This window comes from Hyaena hyaena, unplaced genomic scaffold (assembly GCF_003009895.1).
Source record: "Hyaena hyaena isolate Hyena2069 unplaced genomic scaffold, ASM300989v1 scaffold_390, whole genome shotgun sequence".
Classification (NCBI taxonomy): Eukaryota; Metazoa; Chordata; class Mammalia; order Carnivora; family Hyaenidae; genus Hyaena; species Hyaena hyaena.
Window position 1 is genome coordinate 1419450 of NW_024081018.1, and position 24695 is coordinate 1444144.

At 46.2% G+C, this 24695-nt stretch overlaps 1 protein-coding gene across 2 annotated transcripts in view; it reads right to left on the reverse strand.

The window, feature by feature from the left end:
- Positions 1 to 24695, reverse strand: part of ELAPOR1 (endosome-lysosome associated apoptosis and autophagy regulator 1) — a 72403-nt gene that overhangs the window by 20865 nt on the left and 26843 nt on the right. For both annotated transcript variants that reach the window (XM_039251095.1, XM_039251096.1), the window contains exons 2-8: positions 17375 to 17495; positions 14866 to 15058; positions 9223 to 9370; positions 8439 to 8519; positions 7740 to 7845; positions 7459 to 7608; positions 1078 to 1166 (exon numbers count right to left, since the gene is read on the reverse strand). In XM_039251095.1, coding sequence (XP_039107026.1) covers positions 1078 to 1166; positions 7459 to 7608; positions 7740 to 7845; positions 8439 to 8519; positions 9223 to 9370; positions 14866 to 15058; positions 17375 to 17495 — 888 coding nt within the window. The remainder of the gene's footprint in view (positions 1 to 1077; positions 1167 to 7458; positions 7609 to 7739; positions 7846 to 8438; positions 8520 to 9222; positions 9371 to 14865; positions 15059 to 17374; positions 17496 to 24695) is intronic.

Sequence of the window (24695 nt, forward strand, 5' to 3'; positions counted from 1 at the left end):
CGCTCACTGCTGTTCCTCGACTTCACTAGGCACAAGTCTGCCCCCTCCATACCTGCTGTGCCTGTGCCTGAAAAGCACTGGGGCCCCCACTCATCTCATTCAGGTCTCTGTTCAAACACCACCTCCTCAAATGTCATCCCAGCCCTCTCTAAAATAGTAGTATCCCCACCCTCTGTCATTCTCTGTCTCCTCATCCTTTATTTTTTTTTCCTCCACTTACTGATACAGTCTAATTTATTGTTTATCTGTTGTCTGTCTCTCTCCCTCTCCACTTGCTCCCTAGCAAGAATTAGTTCCCATGAGAGTAGATGTTCTCCCCGTTTGGTTAACACACTTAGCACCATGACTGACTGTTGAAATGAACACATAACCTCCGAAAGGCCTTCCCAGACCCTCCAGTCCTGGTTACTCCTCTCCTGGTTTCTCCCAGGACCCTGCACATCTTTCTTCTTGCTTTGCCCAGGCCCTGCTCTCCTCCCTCACCCTCTCTCTTAGGACTGCGAGGTCCCTGAGGGCAGGCACATCTGTCACCCCCCACTGGAGCACCACCCACGGTCATCAATGCTGACTCAGTGGTCATGTGGACTACAAAGGAAAGTCTTTCTGAGGCAGAAAGCCTGGGGGAAAGAGGGGACCAGCAGAGACCAAACAGTCAGGCCATTCTCCAGCGAGCCAGGAAGTAGGAATCCATTCCCTTCGCTGGCCCACAAAAGCAGCACCGAAGGGACGAGTCTGACGAGTTCCATGAGGAAATAAGTGTGCGCAGACAGGCAGTCATTGCCCAGAGGGGCTAAGCAAATGGAAGAAACCAAGCAAAAGAAAATGAAATGGCTCTTTTGCAACAGAGCATATGTGAATAAGCAGCGGAACAAATAGGGCAAAAACGAGTCTCTGACCTGAAAATGAATGAGGCCGTCTTGTTTGGCCTCCCCCCTCGGCCCCAGGGTCACTGTGGAGGTCTGTGGGTTTTCTCTGCTGCCAGCTTTGCTGACCTCTGGAACTCCAGATGTGGTAAAGCCCAAGGAACTGGCAACGGAACTCTCTGGGACAAAGGGGCTCCAAGACCACGCTACCCACCTCTCCGTTGGCATCACAGGCTGTGTGAGTGTAGAAGTAGTCTTTGTCTGTGCAGGCTGGGCGTACTTTGCAGGAGGAGGATCCTTTTTCTAAATTGCAAAAGTGAGGACAAAGAGTTGAAGTTCTATAAGAAAGCAGAGCTCTTGCCCACTTGCTCGTGACCCTGTGACCTCCAGGACCCTGAGGTCCAGCACAACACAGGTACTGAGAGGAGTAGAAAATCCTGCATACCCACTCTTCACTTTGCTTCACTTCTGGCCGCTGAAGCCCTGCTCAGATACCCTCTTTGCACCTCTCCCTAGTGCTATAAGAAGCCACTGGGTCCACACTGTGGGAAAGGGCAGTGGGAAGGGGACTGGCCAGGGGACCAGTGAGGAGGGCGAGAAGCTGGAAAGAGCATCTTACAGGTTAACCACCGCTAACATAAGTTCCTGAAACCCGCCTCCCGTTTCCCCCTTTCTATGCAACCATCTTACACAAATGAGCTGGTCATTTCTTCCAACTCTACTTAAGACAGAGCTCTTAGATGTTATCACGGATTGTGAGTTTGAGCCCCATGTTGGGTCTGTGCTGACAGCTCAGAACCTGAAGCCTGCTTCAGATTCTGTGTGTGTGTCTCTCTCTGCCCCTTCCCTGCTTGCGCTCACTCACTCTCAAATATACATAAACGTTAAAAAAAAAGACATCGAGCTCCTTCCACTCTCCCCACCCCCAAGCATCCTGGTGCCATCTCTAAGTCTTGACCTGTTCCTAATAAAAAAGGTCTTAACTATCATTTTATTTATTCTACTCTATGTCAGTTCTGCTTTAACTTGTGAGTACCTGGATAGCAAGAACTAGTTTAGCGTATACCTCTTTGAAGCAATGAATTTCCCCTTTTCTGAATTACAAACACGTTGAAAATTTGTAAAAAGACCTGTTTCCTCCACCCAGAAAAATATACATAATTTATGCAAATAATTTTTAAAAATTTTCCAGGGACTTTACTTACCCCCCAATAAAAACCACAGCTTTATAGAGTGCCAGTACAACACTACCACTATTCCCGTCTCCACCATTTCTACAGTGACTGTTGTCACCTGCAGGTAAGCATTTAATACAAGCGAGCCCTCCTCTCTCTGTATGTTACTTGACAGGCTGTGTGATAGAGTGGAGTGAGATTTTAAGTTAGACAGAACTGGGTTTGGTTCCTGCTTCATTTATTCACTAAAAATAATTTTTTTAATGTTTATTTTTGAGAGAGGGAGAGACAGAATGTGAGTGGGGGAGGGGCTGAGAGAGGGAGACACAGCATCCGAAGCAGGCTCCAGGCTCTGAGCTGTCAGCACAGTGCTCAGTGCGGGGCTGGAACCCATGAACTGTGAGATCATGACCTGAGTCGAAGTTGGACACTTAACCGACTGAGCCACCCTGGCGCCCCAGATCCTGCTTCATTTAGCAGCTGTGTCACTTCAGTCAAGTTACTGAAACTCTCTGAGTCTTAGTGCTCTCATCTGTAGAGCAGGAATAAAAATATCCACCTTCCTGGAGCCAGCATATCCCTGGCACTTCGTAAGTAGGGACTCACTAAATGCTGGTAACTATTATTACCTGGGTTTGTGTGAATGATTCCTATCTGAAATTGTCATGGAATTTTAAACAAGAATTGAGAGTTTCTTTCTCTCTTTCCCAGTGAAGGCTTATTTCTCAACTGATACTTTCTTCTTTCCAAGGCACCAAATGAGTTCCTAGACCAGAGAATCTCCTAGTTACAGCCTCCTTGGCCTACACTGGAAGCTTCCTCAACCACACATTCCCACACCTCTTCTGTCCCCGTCTTATTAGTCTGGGCAAGAGGGAAATACTGCCTGAGAAACAGCTGGAGTCTTCTCAGCTCATTGGCTTGGCTAACAAGCAGAAGGCCTCATTCAGCACAGAGGGATCTAGGGACTCCTGCTTTTGACAAACTGGACCAGGAGAAATTTGGGGGGAGATGCTGAAAACACACCAATTCCCAGGACCTTGCATATTTGGTCTAGCAAACTGCAAATTATATGGTAGAAAGTATATTCTGCACAAGGACCTTTCTCTGCTTGTCAAATATTTGCTCAACCTGATACCCTAGCTCCAGGTTTCCGCAAAAAGGGTCCACCTGTTTACACACTGACAACTGCTAAGGTAGTTTTAAGAAATGATTAACCCAAATGCTGCGACGGGCCTCACTTCCCTAGCTCAGGATTCATCAGAGTGTTTAAGCTGAGTACTAGTCAAGCTTGAAAGATCTGCCTAGATGGTCGGTGAGGGAGTGAAAAGTGATTCCTGTAGCATTGGCCTCATGGCAAAACTGTAAGAAGATAAAGTTATCATGGGGGCTCCAGTTTCTCTCTCTGAGCCTCCTGCCACCTTCCAGGACCTTCTCCCCACATCTAGGAGTACAACGTCTTATCCAGATCCACTTCATCACAGGAAAACATTTCCCCTGAAGGTTCAAGCATCTAATGAATGCTTGGCCCAGGTCAGACCCCACTGCAGACTCTGGGCAAATCCCTCAACCTCTCTGTGCTGCCCTTTATTCATTTATAAACAGGGAGATCAGTCCTGCACTCCTCTGTAATACATGAGAAAATGTCTAGTAAATTGCAAAGTACTATCCAAGTGACGTGTTATTGTTGTTACCTATGCTAAGAGTACTTTCATATTAAGAGAAGACAGCCAGGACTAGCCTTAATGGAAATGAACACAGTTGACCCTTGAACTACACAGCTTTGAACCGGGCAGGTCCACTTGTACGTGGACTGGGATTTTTTTTTTTTAATATATAAATACAGTGCAGTACTGTAAATATATTTGTTCTTCCTTGTGGCTTTCTGTTTCTTTTTAAATTAAAAGTTTATTTATTTTTTAATTTACATGCAAGTTAGTTAGCATATGGTGCAACAATGATTTCAGGAGTAGATTTCCTTGTGGTTTTCTTAATAATGTTTTTCCTCCAGCTTCTTTTTATTGTAAGAATAGTGTATATAATACACAGAACATACAAAATACGTGTTGATCAATTGTTTCTGCTAGCAGTAAGGCTTCCAGTCATTAGTAGTTAAGTTTCTGGAGACTCAAAAGTTATATGCGGATTTTTTCCTTTTTGGGGGGTTGGCAGCCTTTGTCCCCATGTTGTTCAAGGGTCAGCTGTGATAAAATTCGTGTTTATTACCTGCTGGACACTGTTCTAAATCCTTTATATGTAGTAATCAAATGATCCACATAATAACACTATGAGGTAGATAGGATTATTGCCGTTCTCATTTTATAGATGAGGAAACTGAGGCAGAGACAAGGGACTTGCGCAGATGGCAGAGGTGGTGGAGCAGGGATTTGAACCTTAGTAATTTAGTTCTGGAGTCCATGCTCTTTCTTTCTTTTTTTTTTTTTTAATGTTTTTTTTTTTTTAAATTTATTTCTAGGAGAGAAGGAGAGAGAGACAGCGTGAGCAGGGGAGGGTCAGAGAGAGAGGGAGTCACAGACTGAAACAGGCTCCAGGCTCTGAACTGGCAGTCAGCACAGAGCCCGGCGTGGGGCTCGAACCCACGAACTGCGAGATCATGACCTGAGCTGAAGTCAGACGCTTAACCGACTAAGCCACCCAGGCGCCCCAATCCATGCTCTTTCTTAGACCCCAAGTACTACTAGGAAATGAATCCCTAATAGTAAATGTAACACAAAGGAATTCATCTTAATGATCGAATCTTAGGTATCAATAAGAAAGATGCTTTTAGTTGAGCCTTTGTCCTTAACAGGTGCAGTCCCATTAGTTCCACCCAAGTCTAGGTCCTGGATACCAGCAATGATGCCTGTTGCAAAATCTCTGGACTGTGGCCTCTGCCTCCAGCTGCTCCATTCATTCCACATCCATTTTCCAAATGGCAGCTAGAGTGGTCTTTCAAAATCACAAGCCGGATCATGTCACTCCCCAGCTTAAAATTCTTCAATGGCCCCCCTGCACACACACACTCCCCCCTCCCCCCACTCCTTCTATTAGGATCAAATCTCAAGTCTTTAGCAATGGCACAGAAGGGCTGGTGGATGGCCTGCTGCCTGTCCACCTCTTAGCCCTGGATGCTGGTTCTCTCCAAGTCAGTTCCTGCCATGCTGAGTTTCTCCATGATCCCCAAGCCTTCTGGCTTTGGCTACGCTTCTTCTAGAACATCCATCAAATCACCAACTCCTCTTTCAAGACCACAGCCACTGAAGCCTTTCCTGTCACCGCAGAAAGGACTGACTACTTCTCTTCTTTGCCTCTGCTGTGCGCTACACTCAGAGCTGCGATCCCAGCAGCTACTGCACCATGGGTATACGGACGTTCCCACTTTCCGAAGTAAGGTAGAGGGTAGGCACCAGCTCCAACTCTGGCACCAAGCGCAAGCCCTGGCACCTAGCAGGCACTCAGGACTTAGTTGTAAATGGATGACTAAATGCTCACAGGGTCTTCCGACACTCCCTTTATGCACAGTCCATCAAAGGCTATGATCACACACACACATACTCTCTCTTTGCCTTGACCGTGTATTCTGGAAAACTCAAGTCATTGTAAAAACTCACTTTCCAGTCAAAGAGATAGATTGAGAACTTGATGGCAAAGGATCAAAAACTCAAACTCCCAACCGAACTCCCAACACTTTCATAACTGCTGTCTGGATGACAATCAGTTTATATACAGAGTTGATCAGAACATTCCCAGGCGGTTTCTTGAGAGCCACCTTGCCATTCAAACCCTTGTACAGCTGCTGGGCTGGAAAGGCAGCTGGAGACTACGACCAACAAAGGCTGCCATTGATAGAGCAGGGAAGGAGAATGAGAAACGCCAAGTGGAAAAACAGGAATTTAGACAGACGGATTAAAAACTTCCCTCAAGATCTCAACATTCCTGTTCTTGCTGAAAACTATACTCATGTGGCAAGATCTGTGTAGATAAATAAGACTGTTGTGTTAGGAATAGTGTAAAAATAAGCTGTTCACATGGTCAGTGGCTCGTCTTGGCCGAGCAAACACAAGTGTAACACCTGCTGATGGGTGTGTCTGTGGATGGGTTTGAGTTGTTTGCTTGAGAGAGAGACTTGAGCCGGGTGTGTGAATCCGGGTGAGAAAGGGAAAATGGAATAATTATGTGTTTGTAGGGAGAGTGAAGGGACTCTTTCTCCCTCCCGAGTTGTTTAGAACCGTAGAGATTGGCCCCTATGCCAATGCCTGGGCTGCCTCAGCAGAGGGTCCTCTGGGGGGACTGCCCCCTTACACCACAGCCCTGCTGCCCTGGGACTCCCTCAAATGACCAGGTTCTGTTTCTCAAGTTGCGATGTTTTAGGAAGCTACTCAGAGACTAGCAACAGGCTGCTACGCCTGTCCCCTTATTTTCCCTCAGAACGCTGGCTTTTAAACTATGTTCCAAGGAATCCTGGATTTCCTGAAAAGGCCTCCTTTGAATTCAGTGGATGGTCAGGCTGATAAAAACTTCCATCTTTAGCCCTTGCTATCAAAATGTTTTGCTCATTAATACAGCCTCACGGCTCTTCTAAATTAACTTTGATAATAATTGTTATGAATTAAAATATACAAACATATACCTTTTAGTTACTGTATCTATTATGTATAACTATAATCTTTTTTTAATGTTTATTTATTTTGAGAGAGACAGCATGAGTGCGGGGGGTGAAGGCAGAGAGAGGAAGAGAGAGAGAGAAAGAGAGAGAGGAAATCCCAAGCAGGCTCCACAGTCAGAACAGAGTGGGACGTCGGGTTCGGACCCATAAACCATGGGATCGTGACTTGAGCCGAAATCAAGAGTTGGATGCTCAACTGACTCAGCCACCCAGGAGCCCCAACTATAATCTTATATAAGGTTTCGTTTCTACAAATTTCACTGCTTAGGAAAAATATAGAAAGACTGCAGCCCCTTTCTCCAGCTTTCCCAATTCCTGTAGTCCTGAGTTGCTTTTTCTTTTTGCCACAGCACCCTGTACATTTTACTGTCTTAACATACTATAATTTATTATATATTTATTAGCATTACTGTTTATTGCCTGCCTCCCTCTGCGCCCCCCCCCCCCATCAGAATGTAAATTCCATGAAGACAGGGAGCTTTGTCGATTTTGCTCGCCGGTATATCCCAAGCACCTAGAATAGGACCTGGCACATAGTAGGGGCTCAGTAATTACTTGTTGGATGATTTTACTCTTGTTTCCAGAGTGATCAGTGGAGTGTGGATCCACAAGGCTCTTCCAGTGTCCAGAAGCGAGGGTTTAAGAAGCATCGTCTCCAGCATGGCCAGAGGGATGGCTCTCCTTCCTGTTTTCTCCCCACGTTTGTTGGTTACTCCCCCCGCCCCCAAACTCTACCCACCCTCAGAAACATCACCTGAGTATCTGTCAGGGTCACACTGGTGGCAGGAAGTCTCTCCCTTATTTGAGTAAGAGTTGGCTGGGCAAAGTTCGCAGAAAGAAGAGCCCTGCTTGTCTGCGTATGTGCCAGGTTTGCAGGGGAAGCATTCTGAAGTGTAGGCCACCCCTAGGGAGGACGAACAACAAAGAAAAGCAACCGTTGAGCCTAGAGACTGAGCCCCGGGGACTGGTCCCCACCGGCCCCCCACAGAGTTAGGAAATCAGCAGCAGACCCCAGACCCAAATCCTCCTTGGTACCTGTTATGGCGATGTTTCTCACCAGCACGGGCTTGGAAACTTTGGACCACACCGAGAAGGCTGTGGTTCTCCAATAGAGGACATTATTGCCTCGGTTTAGCTCGACCTAGAAACCGTAAACAAAAAGAATTCGTTCAGCTGCAGAGACAGATATCCCTAATCCATCAGATTCGCCTCTTCTGGAGAATCTTCCCCTTACCGTCTGCGTGGAGGCACCTCTTCTGATCCCCTCCATTGACTTCCTCAGCTCTGCCCTTCCTCCCAGTTCAACTTAGCTCCTCTCTGCTTTGAAGGCTCCTCTTACAACCTTCATGGCCTCTCCTTCACCCACATATACTACGAGTATCTCCAAGTAAGACCCATGGAGGGGCCTGAAGGTGCTGACAGGAGGGTGAATGAAGTCCCTCACTCTTCTCTGGTTCTGTGTATCCATGTCCCAACCCCAGAAGACCTGGCCCTTAACCCTGCAAAGTTGCTGGTCCTTGGAGGTAGAGCCATGAGAATAAGTCAGCCCACACCCACATTCTGTCAACTCAAGACGACAGAAACGATGGCATCCTCATCTTGTCAGACCCCTGCTCTCTAGGGACTGATGGTTGGAAGCCCAGACTGGGAGGAAACTGTCCTTGGAGGAAAAGCCCTTGCCCCCTTTTCTGGTATCCCCAGGAAAGGCTCCAGGAAGGCTGGTGTGATACTCACACTGTGGAATTCCCATCCTTTCTCTGTGGTTTTCATCCACCTGGAGTCATCCACATTGGGCTGGCATTGGTCATTCTGAACCTGAGCCCACAAGAGTTTGGGAACAGTCAAAGCTTTCCAAGAAAGTGAGTTTTTCACCCCCCACTCTTCCGTGCTGCAACAGCCTTCCAGAGGGCCCTTCTTATGGGAGAAGGGTACCCAGCTTCCTTTGGGGGCTGAGCTCAGAACACATGAGTCCTGAAGCAGGGCGAGAGCTAGTAATACACACAAAATGTCAATGCAGGGGCTCCTGGGTGGCTCAGCTGGTTAAGCATCTGACTTTGGCTCAGATCATGCGTCTCATGGTTTGTGAGTACAAGCCCCACATCAGGCACTGTGCTGACAGCTCAGAGCCTGGAGCCTGCTTCACATTCTGTGTCTCCCTTTCTCTCTGCCCCTCCCCTGCTCATACTCTGTCTTTCTCTCTCAAAAATAAATAAACATTAAAAAAAATTTTTAAGTCAATGCATCAACACTGAAAAAATAACTCATAAGTCAGAAGCTTTTACATGCTGTTTTCATGTGTGAGCAGGCAGAATGCCTAGGGTCTCCTGGACCCTACTCTGCCCCTGCAGAGCCTCCCAACTTCTGCCTTTCTCCCCATGTCTTGAAGCCTCAGCCCATTTTGTCCACAGTTCTCTCCAGAAGGAAGACAACTGTGGGAAATCCGAAACCAGAAATATGCTTGTGATTCTGAGACTTGGAGAGTCTTCACCCCCCAGCTCCCCCATGGCCAGGGGCTTACAAAAAACTCGAAGATGATGCTGGAGTCTGGGTAGTAGTACTCGAAGTTGACGGAGCCAGACTGCTTCAGGTTGACAGCATACATCAGCGTGGCTGTGCATTCGTCCGTGTTGGAGGAGATGTAGTCACCCAGGGGAACCCACTTGGACCTGTGAGGGAACAGGAGCCAAGTTCACTGGCAATCACACAGCCCATTATGCTTTGTGGGAATTGCAGGTCTCGTGTCCCGCTGGGTGTCTGTGGAATTCCAGACTTGTGATTCACAAACAGGAATTTAGACACGAACGTCCCCAGTGAAGAAAACCCTCCAGATCAAGGAGACTGGAGATGGAGCCGACATGAGGAAGACAAGTAGGTGTGCCCCCCACATTATGCAGAATGATCCAGAAGATAGATGGCAGGTGTTGGGAGGGGGAGCTGGGTAACATTTATCAGTTGCTTACGATGTCCCAGGTACTGAACTACATGTTTTATATTCATGATTTCCTTTCATTACCATTTAATGGATGGTGAAACTGAGGCTCGGCGAGTACCTTGCCCCATATCACAGAGCCAGCAAGTGGCAGGGCTGAGATTCAAACCCAGGTCTTCCTAATTCCAAAGCTGTCAAAGAAATTTAGCAGACACTGCTGGTCTTCAGAAATCAGGAGTCCATGCAATCTATCCCACCCATTTTTCTGGAAATGCCCACTTTTCGATGCTGCATGGGAACTGGGAAGAAGGAGGCCACAGAACCTTCTAGACTCCAGACCGGCAGCATTTCTTTCACTCCCTCTGCCAAGCTCTCCCTCCCCCTGGGTGTTCTCACCTGCTGTTCACTCTTCTTAGAACAAACTACCTCCTCCCTCCCCCTGTTTAATTCCTCCTTGTGACTTAGAATAAATGCCACTTCATCTAAGAAGTCCCCCTTGACTCTACTGGCCTCTGCTATTTGTGCCCTGAGCTCTCACTAATAACTCCCCTCTACTTCTCTTGCACACATGCAAGATTTAAGCCCCCACCCTGCTTAAGAAATACAGTAGAGCAGGAGCCTGGGTGTTCACCCAGCTAATCTCAAACCCCTGACTACCACCTGCTTCTTTCAGCCAAGTAACAACTTCCCTGAGTATGGTGCTTACCATCCGCACATGGTTCTTTATCCTTTAATAATTATGCATGTATTTCTAAACAATATGCCCTACGATCATGGTTTTTGCATGTTTTCAGACCTCATGTAAATGGTATCATATTTATGTGTGTTGAAACTTACTTTTTTTTGTTTGTTTCAGTACAATGATTATGGGACCCATCCCCATTCACACATAGAGCTCTTGTTTTCGTTTCTGCTAGTATCTAACATTGCCTTGCATGGTTCTACCATAGTTATTTACCCGTTACTCATTGATGGACTTTTAGATTGTTTCCAGTGTTTTGCCATTGTACCCACTCCGTTAGGAACATTCTTGCTCCGCTCCTTGTACGCATGTCTGAGGGAGATGGTGGGAGAACAGCCACTGGGTCAGAGGGCGCATGAACCTCCAGCTTTCCCAGCTCCTGCCACACTGTTCTCCAAAGTAGTTGCTACCAACTTGCACCCACCAGCATGTGAGAGCGTTCCTGTTGCTCCATACCCTCCCCAAATTCGTAAAGTTGTTGCCAGTGTGATAGGGCAGGAGATAGTGTCTCTTTGGGCTTTAAATCTTATTTCTTTGATTACTAGTGAGGTTGAGCATCTTTTCTTTATTTTCAGTTCAGCTTCCTCTTCTGATTATATATATATATTTTTTTTGATAGAGAGTGCATGAGCAGCAGAGGGAGGGGGAGGGAGAAGGGGAGAGAGAGAGAGAGAGAGAGAGAGAGAGAATCTTAAGCAGGCTCCACGCTCAGCACAGAGCCCAACACATGGGCTCAATCCCATGCCATGTCCCTGGGATCATAACCTGAGCCAAAATCAGATGCTCAATCAACTGAGTCACCCAAATGTCCCCTCTTCTGACCATATCCTAATTCTTTAATTGTCTATCTTCCTGGCTGGCTTACAGACACTGTAAGGGCAGAGACCAAACTTGTCTTGCTCACTAATGTAGCCTCAGCACCAAGCCCTATGCCTGGCACATAGGAGGGACTCAGGATTATATAGATTAATGTAGAAAATGGTGACCAAAGATAATCCCACTATTTCATTGTTTTGCCTGAGACCAGCCCAGGCAATTATTAACAATAATTATTAATAATTATTAATTATTATCAAGGGGTCCTTAAAGTAGTCCACTATTTTTCCCCTGTGTTTGTTAGAATAACATATATTTCAAGTTCTTTCTTTCTTTTTTTAAATGTTTATTTATTTTTGAGAGAGAGAGAGTGTGCGGGCGCACAAGCAAACAGGGGAGGGACAGAGAGAGAGGGAGGCACAGAATCCAAAGCAGTCTCCAGGCTCTGAGCTGTCAGCACAGAGCCCCATGGAGGGCTCAAACTCAAGAACCACAAGATCATGACCTGAGCCGAAGTCAGATGCTCAACCGACTGAGCCACCCAGGCGCCCCTCAAGTTCTTTAATAGGTAGTGTTACTCTCAGGGCGCCTAGATGGCCCAGTTGGTTAAGCGTCCAACTCTTGATTTCAGCTCAGGTTATGATCTCAGGGTTTGTAAGATCGAGCCCCACATTGGGCTCTGCCCTGACAGCCTGCTTGGGATTCTGTCTCTCCCTCTCTCTCTGCTCCTCCCTCACTCTCTCTCCTAACATAAATAAATAAACATTAAAAACAATAGTGTTATTCTCAAATACAAGCATATCCAAAATACCCAAACTGAGCTCATCCCAGACACCCCAGCTAATCTAATGGTATTGATTTCTCCTGCGAAAAGAGATGCTTCATGCTGATGTACTCCATGGCATCCTCTATAAATAACTCCTAAAGTGAGATGAATAATTAAAAGGATGCCGTAAGTGGGCTACATTTGCACAGGGCATCACGATTCTGGGATTTATCAGAGTTGTCTCTGGTGAAGATCATTTCACATTCAATAATAACAACATGTGTTGATTGACTTCTAGTGCCAGGGATTGCTCCAAATTCTTCATACGGACCATCTCATTTAATCCTTACCATAACCTATAAGAAGAATACCATTTTTTAACACTATGGTTTTTTTGCTTTTTTTTTTTAGGATGAGGAAATCGAGGCATGGAAGTGATTAGGAAACTTAACTAACTGCACAATTAATCACGTAGTAATAAATCTGATAAGTGTCATAAGGAGAAATACAAGATGGTGCAAGAGTGTGTATGTGATGGGAATCTACAGGGTCAGAGCCAGCACCTCCCAGGAAGTGACATTCAGGCAGAGACCTGAGGGTGAATCAGGAGTGAGCCAGAAGGGCTGGAGAAGAGTATGACCCAGGAAGGAAGGAGCATGGTGGCTAGCGTGGCTGGAGCATAGTAACCCAGTAGGAAGATACTTGGGCAAAGCTGGAGAAATGGGCAGAAGGCCAAGGCTAGACCACGCAGGCCATGCAGGCTGTGGCAAGGTATTGGATTTTATTCCAAAAGCAACGGGAATCCATAGAATCCGGAGTTTTGAGCAGGGAAGTACAGTGGTTGGACTTGTGTCTTAAGAAAATCGGTCTGGCTGCTGGCGGCCAGTGGCCTGCAGAGGCTGGAGTAGAGGCCGAGACTAGCTGGGGGCACCGGAGGCAGAACCAGGGCGGGGCGGGGGGGGGGGGGGGGGCTGGCTCTGCTCAGGTTGGAGGCAGTGGGCGTGGGTTCGGGTGAATATCTCGGTACTAGCTCAATTATTGCCTTTCTGAGGGTGCTGAGAAAGCCACAAAGCCTCTCTAGGTGGCCGTTTCCTCTCCGTTTCTACAGAGGAGAAACATTCTCTCTCCCCTCCCAGGGTCTTCTGATGCCTTAGGATCCAGGCCCAGAAGCAGTGTGTGCTGTGGAAACACAAGTTGTTATTAACGGGCCGACATCCTGTCTTGCTGAGAGGTAATGATTTCTGGACTCTCGGTGAGGTCCCCAGAGAGAGACAAACCCTTTCTTCAAGCGGGTAACAATCGATTGGGTGAGTCAGGCCTGCACCTTGTTGGGTGTGTGGGGGGGAGTCAATCACATTCTCTATTAGGACGCAAATGGGTCTCCTTTCAGCTTTAATCCTCTCTGGCTTTATCTCTGCTGCTGATGTTGTCATGCCAATGATTTTGACACATGATATTAAACCCTAAAGTGACATTAAAATTGGACTGTAAAATGCCTGTTGCCTGGCTCCAATAATGGTACTTCTATTTAAGAGTAGGAACGGAGACATTGGTCCCCGGTTTAGAAACCCAGTGTAAACAATTATTAACTCCTTTTATCCTTTTGATTACTTGGGTTTATAAGAGAAACTTTCATGTACTTTTCTCCCATCTTACTTGTTAATATTTAACACAGAGTATCTACCCATCCTTCCACTGGCCCTCCCCAGGGCCCGACATCGCCTTGCGTACACTAAATGTTACTTGAGGGTGGCTTCGCGGGGCAGTAGAGAACTTAGGACTGGGTTTGAATTCCAGTATCACCAGTTCTAAGCTGAGTAACAAAGGACAAGTCACTTAACCTTTTCTTTTTTTTTTTTTTTTGGTTTTAAGATGGGATGTTTATTTAGTAATAACTTTTTTTTTTTTACAAATAGTTTATTGTCAAATTAGTTTCCACATAACACCCAGTGCTTATCCCCACAAGTGCCCTCCTCTATGCCCCTCCCCCCTCCCCCCCACATCCATCAGTCCTCAGTTTTTGTCAGCATTCAAGAGTCTCTCATGGTTTGCCTCTCTCCCTTTCCCCCACCATTTCCGCCCTTCTTCTCCTCCTTGTTCCTCCGTCAAGTTCCTCCTAATCCTCCTATACGTGCAAACATATGATATTTGTCCTTCTCTGCCTACAAGTCACTTAACCTTGCTAAGCCTCCAATTCCTCATTTGTGTAAAGGAAATAATAATATCAATTTCAGAGGGTTTTTGAGAGAATCATAGAAAGTAATATATGTAAAGCATCCAGAAGAGTGCCTGACACATAGAAGGCACATCATTTAATTCCTGTCCCTGGAATTAAATATCTAAAGATCTGATAAGGATCACTTACCAGTTACTCAAGCACGGGGGGCCGAGCCTTTCAAGTACTGAAAAGATCTCCTTCTGTGCTAGGTTTTTTTTTTTTTCTGGTCACCAGGGTCTCAAGCAGTTCAGAAGATCCCACCCACCACTGACCAAAGATCTGGCCCTAGGCTGTCCCCCCTCAAACCTAGAAACTCGGGTTGGGCTGACCAGTTTTAGAAGTTAGCACCAAAGCCAGGAACACTCCTAGCGCTTCACGTTGCAATCAAGTCGAGGAAGTTTATTGCTGATCCTAAATCCCATTGCAGAAGTCCAGTTAGGTTTTGTTTTAAGTGGACTGGGCCATTTAGCCTTTATCCACCATCTTCACCCCTCTCTGTTTCCCCGGTCTTTACCTCTCACCAGGGCCGGTCAGTCACTGGTCAGCTCGGAACAGTAAGAGAGGGCTGAGGTGGGCGTCATGTCCAACAGTCGGGTGGGACGCCGCTCCAGCCTACCCCTTGGCGGCTTGGCTCCCCGGTTTCCATCCTCTCTGGCCCAGCACAGGGGAGGGGACTATGGGGGCACTCACGCGGTGCAGTTCTCCGTGGACTCAGTGGTGGTGTCCTCGATCTCCATGTTGGTTGAGAGGCTGGCAAAGCCGTGGGGCAGCTCATCCCACTCGTCAAACCGGATGCCCGTGCCGAGGGAGTAGCGGCCCTCAGCGCATGGCTTGCAGGACTGGTCCTTCATGTCCAGAAATTCCCCGGCTTTGCACGAAAAGGCTGGAACACAGAGAAAGAACAAGGGTGGGGTGGTGAGGCCGCTGCCACCAGAAGGAGTAGGCAGCCTGTGGGCACCCTAAAGAGAGGAGCAGAGGATCAAGATCCAGAAGTTTGACCCACCCTGATTTAGCACATTTTATACGATTCCTGTTATATGGAAAGTCCAAAATAAGAAAATCCACAGAGATAGAAAGCAGATCTATGGTGCCGGCGACTTGGGGGAGGGGACGTGGGTAGAGATTGTCCATGGATATGATGCTTCTTTTGGGGGTGATGAAAATATTGTGAAGTTAGATAGTGGTTGTACAACTGTGAATATTCTAAAAACTGGACTTTACACTTCCAGGGGGTGACCCTCATGGCATAGAAATTATATTTCAATAAAGCTGTTATCTTAAAAAATAAAATTTAGGGCTGCAGTAGCTCTGCTTTAGTGAAAGACTTGTCCCTGATGGTTCTGTTTCCTGAGGGAAAGCCTTGGCCATTCTGAGAGCTCTCCAGCAGAGGATACCACGGTTCTCTGAATGGTGCCCAGCCCTTTCAGCCATGAATTTCCCCGGGTCTCTGTTTCTGTCTCCTTTCTGGTGCCGCTGCCACCATACTGGTTGGGATTCTTGTGGCTGTTAGCTCAACGATTACAGTGTCCTCCTAACCAGTTCCCTGTTTCTTGCTTTTGCTCATTCTGTGGCCAGAGGTATCTCTCAAAAACACGGATATGTCTTATCATTCCTTTTATTTAAAAGATCATCAGGCACTGCCCTTGGGTTGTAGAATCTAAGCTCTCAGCCAGGCATTCAAAGTCTTCCGTGATTTTCCCTCAGCCTAACTTTCCAGCTTAATCTCTTGTTGCAGGCTTTTCTCCACTGCAGCCCCATCTGATGCCGTCACCTTCCTTGCGCTGCCTCCACCCCAGACCACATGTTCTTCCCTGAATGTGTCCGGTGTTCTTCCACCTGCAAACCTCTGCCCGAGTAGTTCCCCCAGCTGTTCCTGAGCCCCAAGCATCCGTACCTCCTGTTCCTTGTCATCTCACATGAACACATCGTACTGACGTGTGCCTGCCACTAGGCTCTGAGCTCCTCCAGGAACATTGGCTCAGTGACTGGCACAGACATAGCAGGGGCTCCACAAAGTTTTGTTGAAAAAATGAATGGAGGAACGAACGTCTGCTTCTTCCACCAGGCTTTAAGCTTCTGAAGGCAGAGACTGTGCCTTATATATCTCTGCAGCTCATAGTGCATGCACATAGAGGAGCTCAATTAAGCTGGCGAGTTACCTGAAGATGGCTCGCTTATTTCCCATAGTCACACCTCAGTCCTGCTTGGATCTTAGTAATATCCATTCATTAGTTTAACAAACATTTATTTGCTCACCAACTGAACCAGGCAGTATGTAACCTTTTTTTTTTTTTTAAGAATTTAAATGCCTCGGGGTGCCTGGGTGGCTCAGTCTGTTGAGCGTCCGACTTCGGCTCAGGTCATGATCTCATGGTCAGTGAGTTCAAGCCTCACGTCACGCTCCGTGCTGACAGCTCGTAGCCTGGAGCCTGTTTCAGATTCTGTGTCTCCCTCTCTCTCTCTGCCCCTCCCCTGCTCACGCTCTGTCTCTCAAAAATAAACATTAAAAAAAAAAAAGATTAAAATGCCCTCAATCTCCTTTCCAAATCTCCGAGTATTCCTTGATTCTAGTCCCTGTTGTTATCCCTTTACACCTCTAGAAAGAACAGGGGAGGGGAAATAGCTGCCAATTGTAGAAAAGTTCTGACTATAGAGTCGCAAAGGTGGGGACAGGCTGCAGACAAGTCACGGCTATTCTCATCACACAGTCAGCTCCACGGCTGGGCAAGGTCCTTATTCCTCGAAGTGATGCCCAGTGCATTTTAATGGTCTGTCTGTGCAGAAATTCATCTTCTTTGGCTTCCTTTTCAAGAACAAAAACGCATCACAGTCTTTTCCTAATGACTGACTGTGGCTGATGAGTGTAGATTGGAGAGAGACACACAGGCACAAAAGAAAATGTATGCAAACAGAAAAAAAACGCTGACTGGCACACAGCTGGAATTGCTCATACTTTATTCCCTGATGGGGCTTAAATTAAAAAAAAAAAAAAAAAGAGAGAAAGAAAGAAAAGAAAGGCAAATTTAGATACCCAGTTTGCATCCATGAAATCGCATTTCTGTACCAAATCTCAAAGGGGCCAGGGTCTAACTCGGGGAGAGATCTGATTCCTTAAGGCAGCTGCGCTGTCAGGGAGGGTCTGGCTGGGATGGCAGGAGGCTCGGGGCAGAGGCCAGAGGCGAGCGGCAGGAATGCTTACAGCACTCAGTGCCCTTGACAGGGTCGGGGAGGCTGGTGCACAGGCCCGGGGTGTGCGGCACGGCGACCCTCCACCTGGCTCCCGTGCTGTCACACGCGGTGTACTCGTAGTGGTACTCAGACTGCAGGGGAGACAACAGTGGGCAAAACGTGTATTAGCAGTGATCAGACATGAACAGCTTTCCACCCACTTCCCGCCCAGCACAACGGCTGCTGACTCACGCCTGGGGCCCCCGCAGGGAGCAAGCATCCGGATGCCCCAATGCTTGTTAGGAAGCCCACAGGAGCTGCAATGATTTGGATCGCTCCCCTCTACCGGCCACGGTCCAGTCCTTAGAAATCCTTTCTGTGTGGTGACTCTCTTTGCTATTGTATATAAATAATGACCCCACAGACCAGAGGAATGTGAGAAGGAAACTACGGAACAAACAGCTGGAAGCAGGTGCAGGTTTTCTTGTCCTAAACCATAAAATTATGAGCAAGGAATGGTCCGTGAAAAATGTGCAAAGGATTGTCACAGAAGCTGTATTTTCCTGTTCTTCATACTCCCTTCTGCCTGGAAAGACTATGAATTCCCACCTTGCACTTTATGAAAACTTTATGCACCTATTTCACCCAGGCATCTATCATCACCTGAACGTATTCATGGCTAATATCTCTGTGCAGTGGGACGCTCACAGTTCAGTTGCTTTACTGAACTAAGAATAACCTAAATAACAGCCACAAAACAGCCCAATGAAGCATCAAATAGAACAACAGTAACAACAAAAATAATAAAAAGCGCCACTTGGGAGGATAGAAAACCCCACAATAGATGCATCAAATACCCTAAACATTTCTCACTCTTTTAAATCTCATAGTAAACAACAGACCACAAAACTATTGTAATTTTGGCTCTGACAAGCATTTTATAATCCACCCTTACCTAAATCTATACTCAAGTGCAGAGAAGTACTTGGTACTATTGTGTCCATAAGAAAAATCGATTTAATGTCTCCTTTCAACCCACATAAAAGCATAAAATGCAAGGAGCTGAGACTAGAAAGGAGACCATTTTGACGTTTGCTGATCTAAGAATGCATCAGAACCAGAAGCTGAAAGCTTTACCTTTTGGAAGACATAAACACACTGCCATTTCCTCTATTCCAAACGCATATTTCTTTCACATTTAACATCTGTGAAATCAAACACAGTGGCTTATAATTGACACAATAAGGAAGCACTGTGTCATATTTTAACTAATAAAAGCTTTTCCTCTCTTTGCAGTATATAAAAAATGGTGGGTTCAGAAATAACGGCATCTCAGATTTGTGGAAATATAGTGAACATGTTTCTCGAGCTGTAGCTTCAGAAACTTAAGATGATAAGAGAACAATAAGTGTATTTCCCTCTATTATAAATGTTTATCAAATATACATTCTACGCCCGGCCATTAGAGTTACTAAGTATTGTGTCCAGTATGGCTCAGGATAGCAACACACAAACTCAGCGCTTTCATCCAAAGGAAGAAGGTGCAGAGAAGTGGAAAACTGGGGGAACTGTGAGCCTAATTTTTTTTGATGTCTCTTTATTTATTTTAAGAGAGAGAGAAAGTGCATGCAAGCAGGGGAGGAGCAGAGAGAGAGGGAGAGAGAGAATCCTAAGCAGGTCCCATGCTGTTAGTGCACAGCCCTCCCTACACAGGGTTCAATCCCACAAACTGTGAGATCATGACCTGAGCCAAAATCAAGAGTCACATACTTAACCTACTGAGCCACCCAGGCACCCCAGTGAGCCTAAACTTTGGATAAGAACCTTTGGCTTTGGACTTAGATGTCAGTGTCATCTAGGAATGAAAGAACATCAGGATTCTTTGTGCCTTTGGGCTACCATCTCTCTGGATCTATTCCCCCCACCCCCAATTCCAGTCTTTTCCTTATCTCAGACGACTTTAAGGTGAATACGGCAACTTCACACATATAGCAATTCCAGGCCTAAATATGATGCTCCCCAAAGGATTTTTCTGCAAGGATGAGGGGTAAAATCCACAGCATGTAAATTAAACACAGAATTGAGTGAAAGGATTTGAAAGACAGAAAGGATTTGATGTCCCGCCTGTGGGCGTGATTATGCTGGTCATCTGCATAGTGATTTTATCGTTCCCAAACACTGTCTCATTTGATCTTCAAATTCCCCATAAGGCAAGCAGAGCAGGAGTGTTTCCCTCACTGTACAGATGGGGAAACAGTCACATGGGGCTGAAATGGCCTGTCTAAGCTCGCACAGCTAGTAAGTCACTGAGCTAGAACCCAGGCCTTCCCACCAGAAACCCACCACCCTCGTACATCCAATCAAACACAAACTCACACGGGGCCAAATTTAACAGCCAAATCTAAAAATTAAATAAGACAGTGTTGGTTGTCTGCCAGCAGACAGGCTTGCTTCTGAGGCCCGAGAATTGGTGTTAAAATATCTAATGTGTTCGGGCAGATAATTTCAGTTCACTCTGACTGCATTTGGTATTTTGGAGACACGTGGGCCAAGTCCATTTCTTTTCATCGCCTTTCAATTGGTGTCCCCTGGGTCTTACTTGGGGGCGGGGGGGGGGGGGGGCCGTGCTGGGAAAATGGTGATTCCAAGCCTTAGAAAATTCTCCCTTCAATATGTGCTAATTTACTTCATGTCACTTGGGGATATTTCCACCATCCAAGGTGGCTGGGTCTACCACAGCTGTTTCAAATCTAAATTGTACTTTGAGATCTCACCATTCAAGATAGAATCTTAGACAGACCGTTAAAGCAGAGATATAAATGGCAGCACTCCTGGACTATATTCAGCATTCTGTGAATAAATCAAATACCCAACAGTACCTCAACTTACCCAGTGATCTTTGAAAGCATGTAGTCTGCATAACATACAGACTCACAAAGGAGACCCACAAATACATGCAGCATGTATGTCCAGTGCACAATTCCTCACTCCCCCGTGCACAGTGACATGACACACGTCCAAATCACAACTTTAAAAAATTTTTTTAAATGTTTTATTTATTTCTGAGAGAGAGAAAGAGAGAAGAGAGAGACAGCGTGAGCAGGGGAGGTTCAGAGAGAGAAGGAGATACAGAATCTGAAACAGGCTCCAGGCTCTGAGCTAGCTGTCAGCACAGAGCCCGACGTGAGGTTCGAACCCACGAACCGCGAGATCATGACCTGAGCCGAAGCCGGACGCTTAACCAACTGAGCCACCCAGGTGCCCCCCAAATCACAACTTTAAATGGGGCACAGTAGGCAGTGGCTGCTGCCTGTCCTCAGGGTTTGGAAATGAGGGGTGGGCACCTTAGTTAATCTGCCTTAAATCTTTCAGCCAGGTGTGATATTCCTGGGGAACGTGAGAGAGAAGAAAAACATCCCAAAGTTGGAACTTCTTCGGTCAAATGCTGAGCTATCTGTTGGTAAAGGAAAATTATGCCAAGTGTATTGAGCAAGTCACCAAAGGACAGGTAGTGTATGATTCCATACATATGAGTTACCCACAGTACCTCTCAAATGCACAGAGAGGAAAAGTAGAATTAGTGGTGGCTGGGGACTGGGCCTCTGACTACAGAGTTTCCGTTTGGCAAGATGAAAAGAGTTCTGTCAATGGATGGTGGTGATGGCTGCTTAATGCCTGACCTGTACACTTACAAATGGTCAAGATAGAGATGTCTGGGTGGCTCAGTTGGTTAAGCGGCTAACTTTGGCTCAGGTCATGATCTTGCAGTTTGTGGGTTTGAGCCTTGCATTGGGCTCTGTGCTGACAGCTCAGAGCCTGGAGCTTGCTTTGGATTCTGTCTCTCTCTCTCTTTCTCTCTCAATCTCTCTGCCCCTCCCCCACTCACATTCTGTCTGTCTCTAAAATAAATAAACATTAAGAAATTTTTTAAATGGTCAAGATAATTTTATGCTCTGTGTATTTTACCACAATTAAAAAAGGAAAGATTATGCCACAGGAAAATGCCCACCTTCTGATGTATCTATTAAGTACCCCAGAGAGCAAAAGCCTATGATCTGGTAGTCTGCATTTAAGAAATATTCCCCCAAAGAAAAGTGTGTATATATATATACACACATATATATAAAGTATATGTATTTTTAAAAACTATATCTATATGTAGATCTATAGAGAGATATATATAGATATATGCCAAATTGAAAAGACACCAAGAAGGAGGAGTGGAGGAAAAAGCGGAAGGCAACAGACAGAGTGGACATCATGACGGTCTCACTAGATATGCCCATGGCGGTCCCCTGGTACTTATGTGTTTGCTGCTGACAAATGTCTGAAAGCATCGTGTTACAGTTGTGCACATAAATACTAAGTGCTAAAAAATCATTGTTTTTCAAACATTCTGCTCTTTTGGAACTAAAATGTTTAAAGCCCGGGAATCCTGGTAGCTTGGAACACGTCGGGTCTTCCACATTCTAGGAGAATGGTGTTCGCTCATATGCCACATTCAACAAGTAGTTACTAGGGGTCTCTTATGTGCTAGTTTCTGGTGAGGCAGTGGTGCCTGAGATGGTCACAGCTCTTCAGGGTGTAGATGTGGGCATGGTGGGGAGTGTGCTGGCAGGGATGGGGCAGGGAAGAGACAGACCATAAACACATACATGGGTAGGCTTATTTCTGGTCTTGTAGCATTCTCTAGAGTTAGTTAGCATTGCATACTCTCGCTTGCCCTGCTTGCCCCCAGAGAAAGTGACGGACTGCACATTTGTGCCCACCCCCAACTATGTCATGTGTTGAAGCCCTGATATGATAGTATTTGGAGGTGAGGCCTTTGGGGGATAATTAGGGCATGAGGGTAGAGCCTTCAAGAAGAGATCAGTGTCAGGGCGCCTGGGTAGCTCAGTTGGTTAAGCGTCTCACTTGGGCTCAGGCCATGATCTCATGTTTGTGGGTTCGAGCTCCCTATTGGGCTCTGATCCTCTGTTCCCCATTCTTTCTGCCCCTTCCCCACTGGCACTTTCTATCTCAAAAATAAACATTAAAAAAAAAAAAAAAGAGGGACAGAGCCATGTGAGGATACAGTGAGAAGGGGGTTATCTGCAAATGAGGCAAAGCGCTCTCACCAGATGCTGAATTTGCCTACCCCTTGATCTTTGACTTCCTACCCTCCAGAACCATGAGTAAGAAATGTTCGCCTTGTAAGCTGCCCAGTCTGTAGTATTCTGTTATAGTGGCCCGAACGGACTAAGACCATGTGTAAGGAGTCTGGCAAAGACTGTAACACGTCTCTTGACTCCAACTTGACACTAACCATTGACCTGCACTGTTTCTTTTTCAAGTCCTGATGGTCTGAAAGCCACAACAAGGCCAGACCCCATAAATAGCATCACTACTTAGAAGTAACCTCTGTGACAGCAGAACTGAGTAGACAGATGGCTGGCTGGGACTGTCAGAGGGAGAGGCACTGAGTGATCAATCGGGCGGCAGTGAGGCTCCTTCTTCCTCTGACCTTCATGCCAGGGCACTTCTCCAGCCCCGCTGGCCAAAGATGCTGGCAACAGGTGGCCCCGAGTGCCTGGAAAGTCAAAAGGCTGCTCCCCTAATGGGGCCTGCAGGGGTTAACACGGCATACTCTGGGAAGGAGGTAAGGGCTCGGTGTCGTGCTAAAACAAGCAGTCTGAGAGACTGAGAACAAGTGGCTGGGTGGTCACTCGACTCTTCTGGGCCTCAGTCGTCTCATCTGTAAACTGGGGAAGTTTGGATTTAGGCCATTTGCAAGATTCCTACCAGTTCTGGTACCTTAATATTTTATGGCCGGGGCTTGCATGGAAATCTGTTCTTTCTTCCGCCTTTTCCCCCTGCTTCCTTCAAAATGGCACTTTTCAGTCTTTAAAATAATTGTCAAAGTACTCAATGTGCATTGTAGAAAAGATGAAAATACAGGCTAGAATTAAAATGAAAATAAAAATCTACCACAGGTCCAGCAAGCAGAGGTCGCTACTTTAAACCCACAATTGTATTCCTTTCCACATTCTTTCTCTACACATGCACATGCATTTCTAAAAACCAAATGAAGATCATACAGGGTGGAATTTTGTACTCCAACTTTTTTTTTTTCTTTTTTACAAGTTTGGTCACAAGCACTTTCCCGTGTTTTTAATGATTGCACTGCCATTCCCTGAACGTGGAATTTTTGTCCAAATTTTCCCTTATTTTAAATAGCACTACTATGAAGCCTTCTGTATGTCTCTCATTATTTGATTTGGATACATTCCCAGAAACAGAATTACTAGGGTAAAGAGTATGAGTTTCTGTAAGATTCTTGATCAGGGAGGGGGCATGTAGGGAGATTTCTAAGAGAAAACAGACATCTCTAAGTACTTTTTTTTTCCTTTTTATTGTGGTGAATGTCAAATATATATATATTTTGGAGCAGACTATAATGACCCCCATCCCCAGCTTCAATAGTTCATTTCTGCCATTCTTGTTCATCTACCTCTACTCACTCCCCATATTTACTTCCACCCACTCCTCCCTTCTGGAAGTTGTTGCTGTTTTTTTATTTTTAGGTAAAATTTATACACATTGGAATGCACACATCTTAACTGTTCATTTTGGATAAATGACTCCACTTGAGTAAAACACTGACAGGAGGAAGAATTACTGCAGCAACTACAGTGGGGGGAAGGGGAGACGTCCCCCGCCACAGGCAGGAGAGACAGAGCCAAGCAGAGGTCTTGTATTCCCAGTCCAAGAACCCCCAAGTCATGCTGCACGAAGTCACAACCACCCAAGGGAGCAGGGGGTAAACATGACTTGGGTTTGTCTCGGCTGGGATAGGGCCTGAGTCAAGAAACAGGTCCTTAAGTAAACCCGGATTTTGACTACAGGCCTTGGGGTCTGGAGGAGGCCACCTCCCGCTCTTTCCCCAACTGTAGGTTCATCCCCTTGTCCCCTCGCCATCCCTGAACGCCAGATCCTCTGAAGAGAAGGTCAGGATACGGGTGGAGCAGACCAGGGGAAGCGTCCCAAGTTTGGTGCAGTGGGATCAAAAGGTATTTGTTGACTCCGTGGCAAATCCTTCTTTGCTTGGGAAGCACCTGACCCAGATGGGAGCAGATCCCATTAAACAACCCTGACTATCAAGGAGACGCTAACCCTCGGCTAGGAGGGAAGAATGGCCTCTCCTTAGGACAGAACATGGAAGACCACAGGGAAATATCAGAATTTGAATATCAGTGTCCCAAATGAGACTCTTTCTTAGGCCCAGTCCTAGCTGGATGGTGTCCTGAAGTCTTGGTCTTTATTCTCCTTGCTTTGAAGCACCCTCATTTGAATTTTGGGTGGATGGTGTGGCT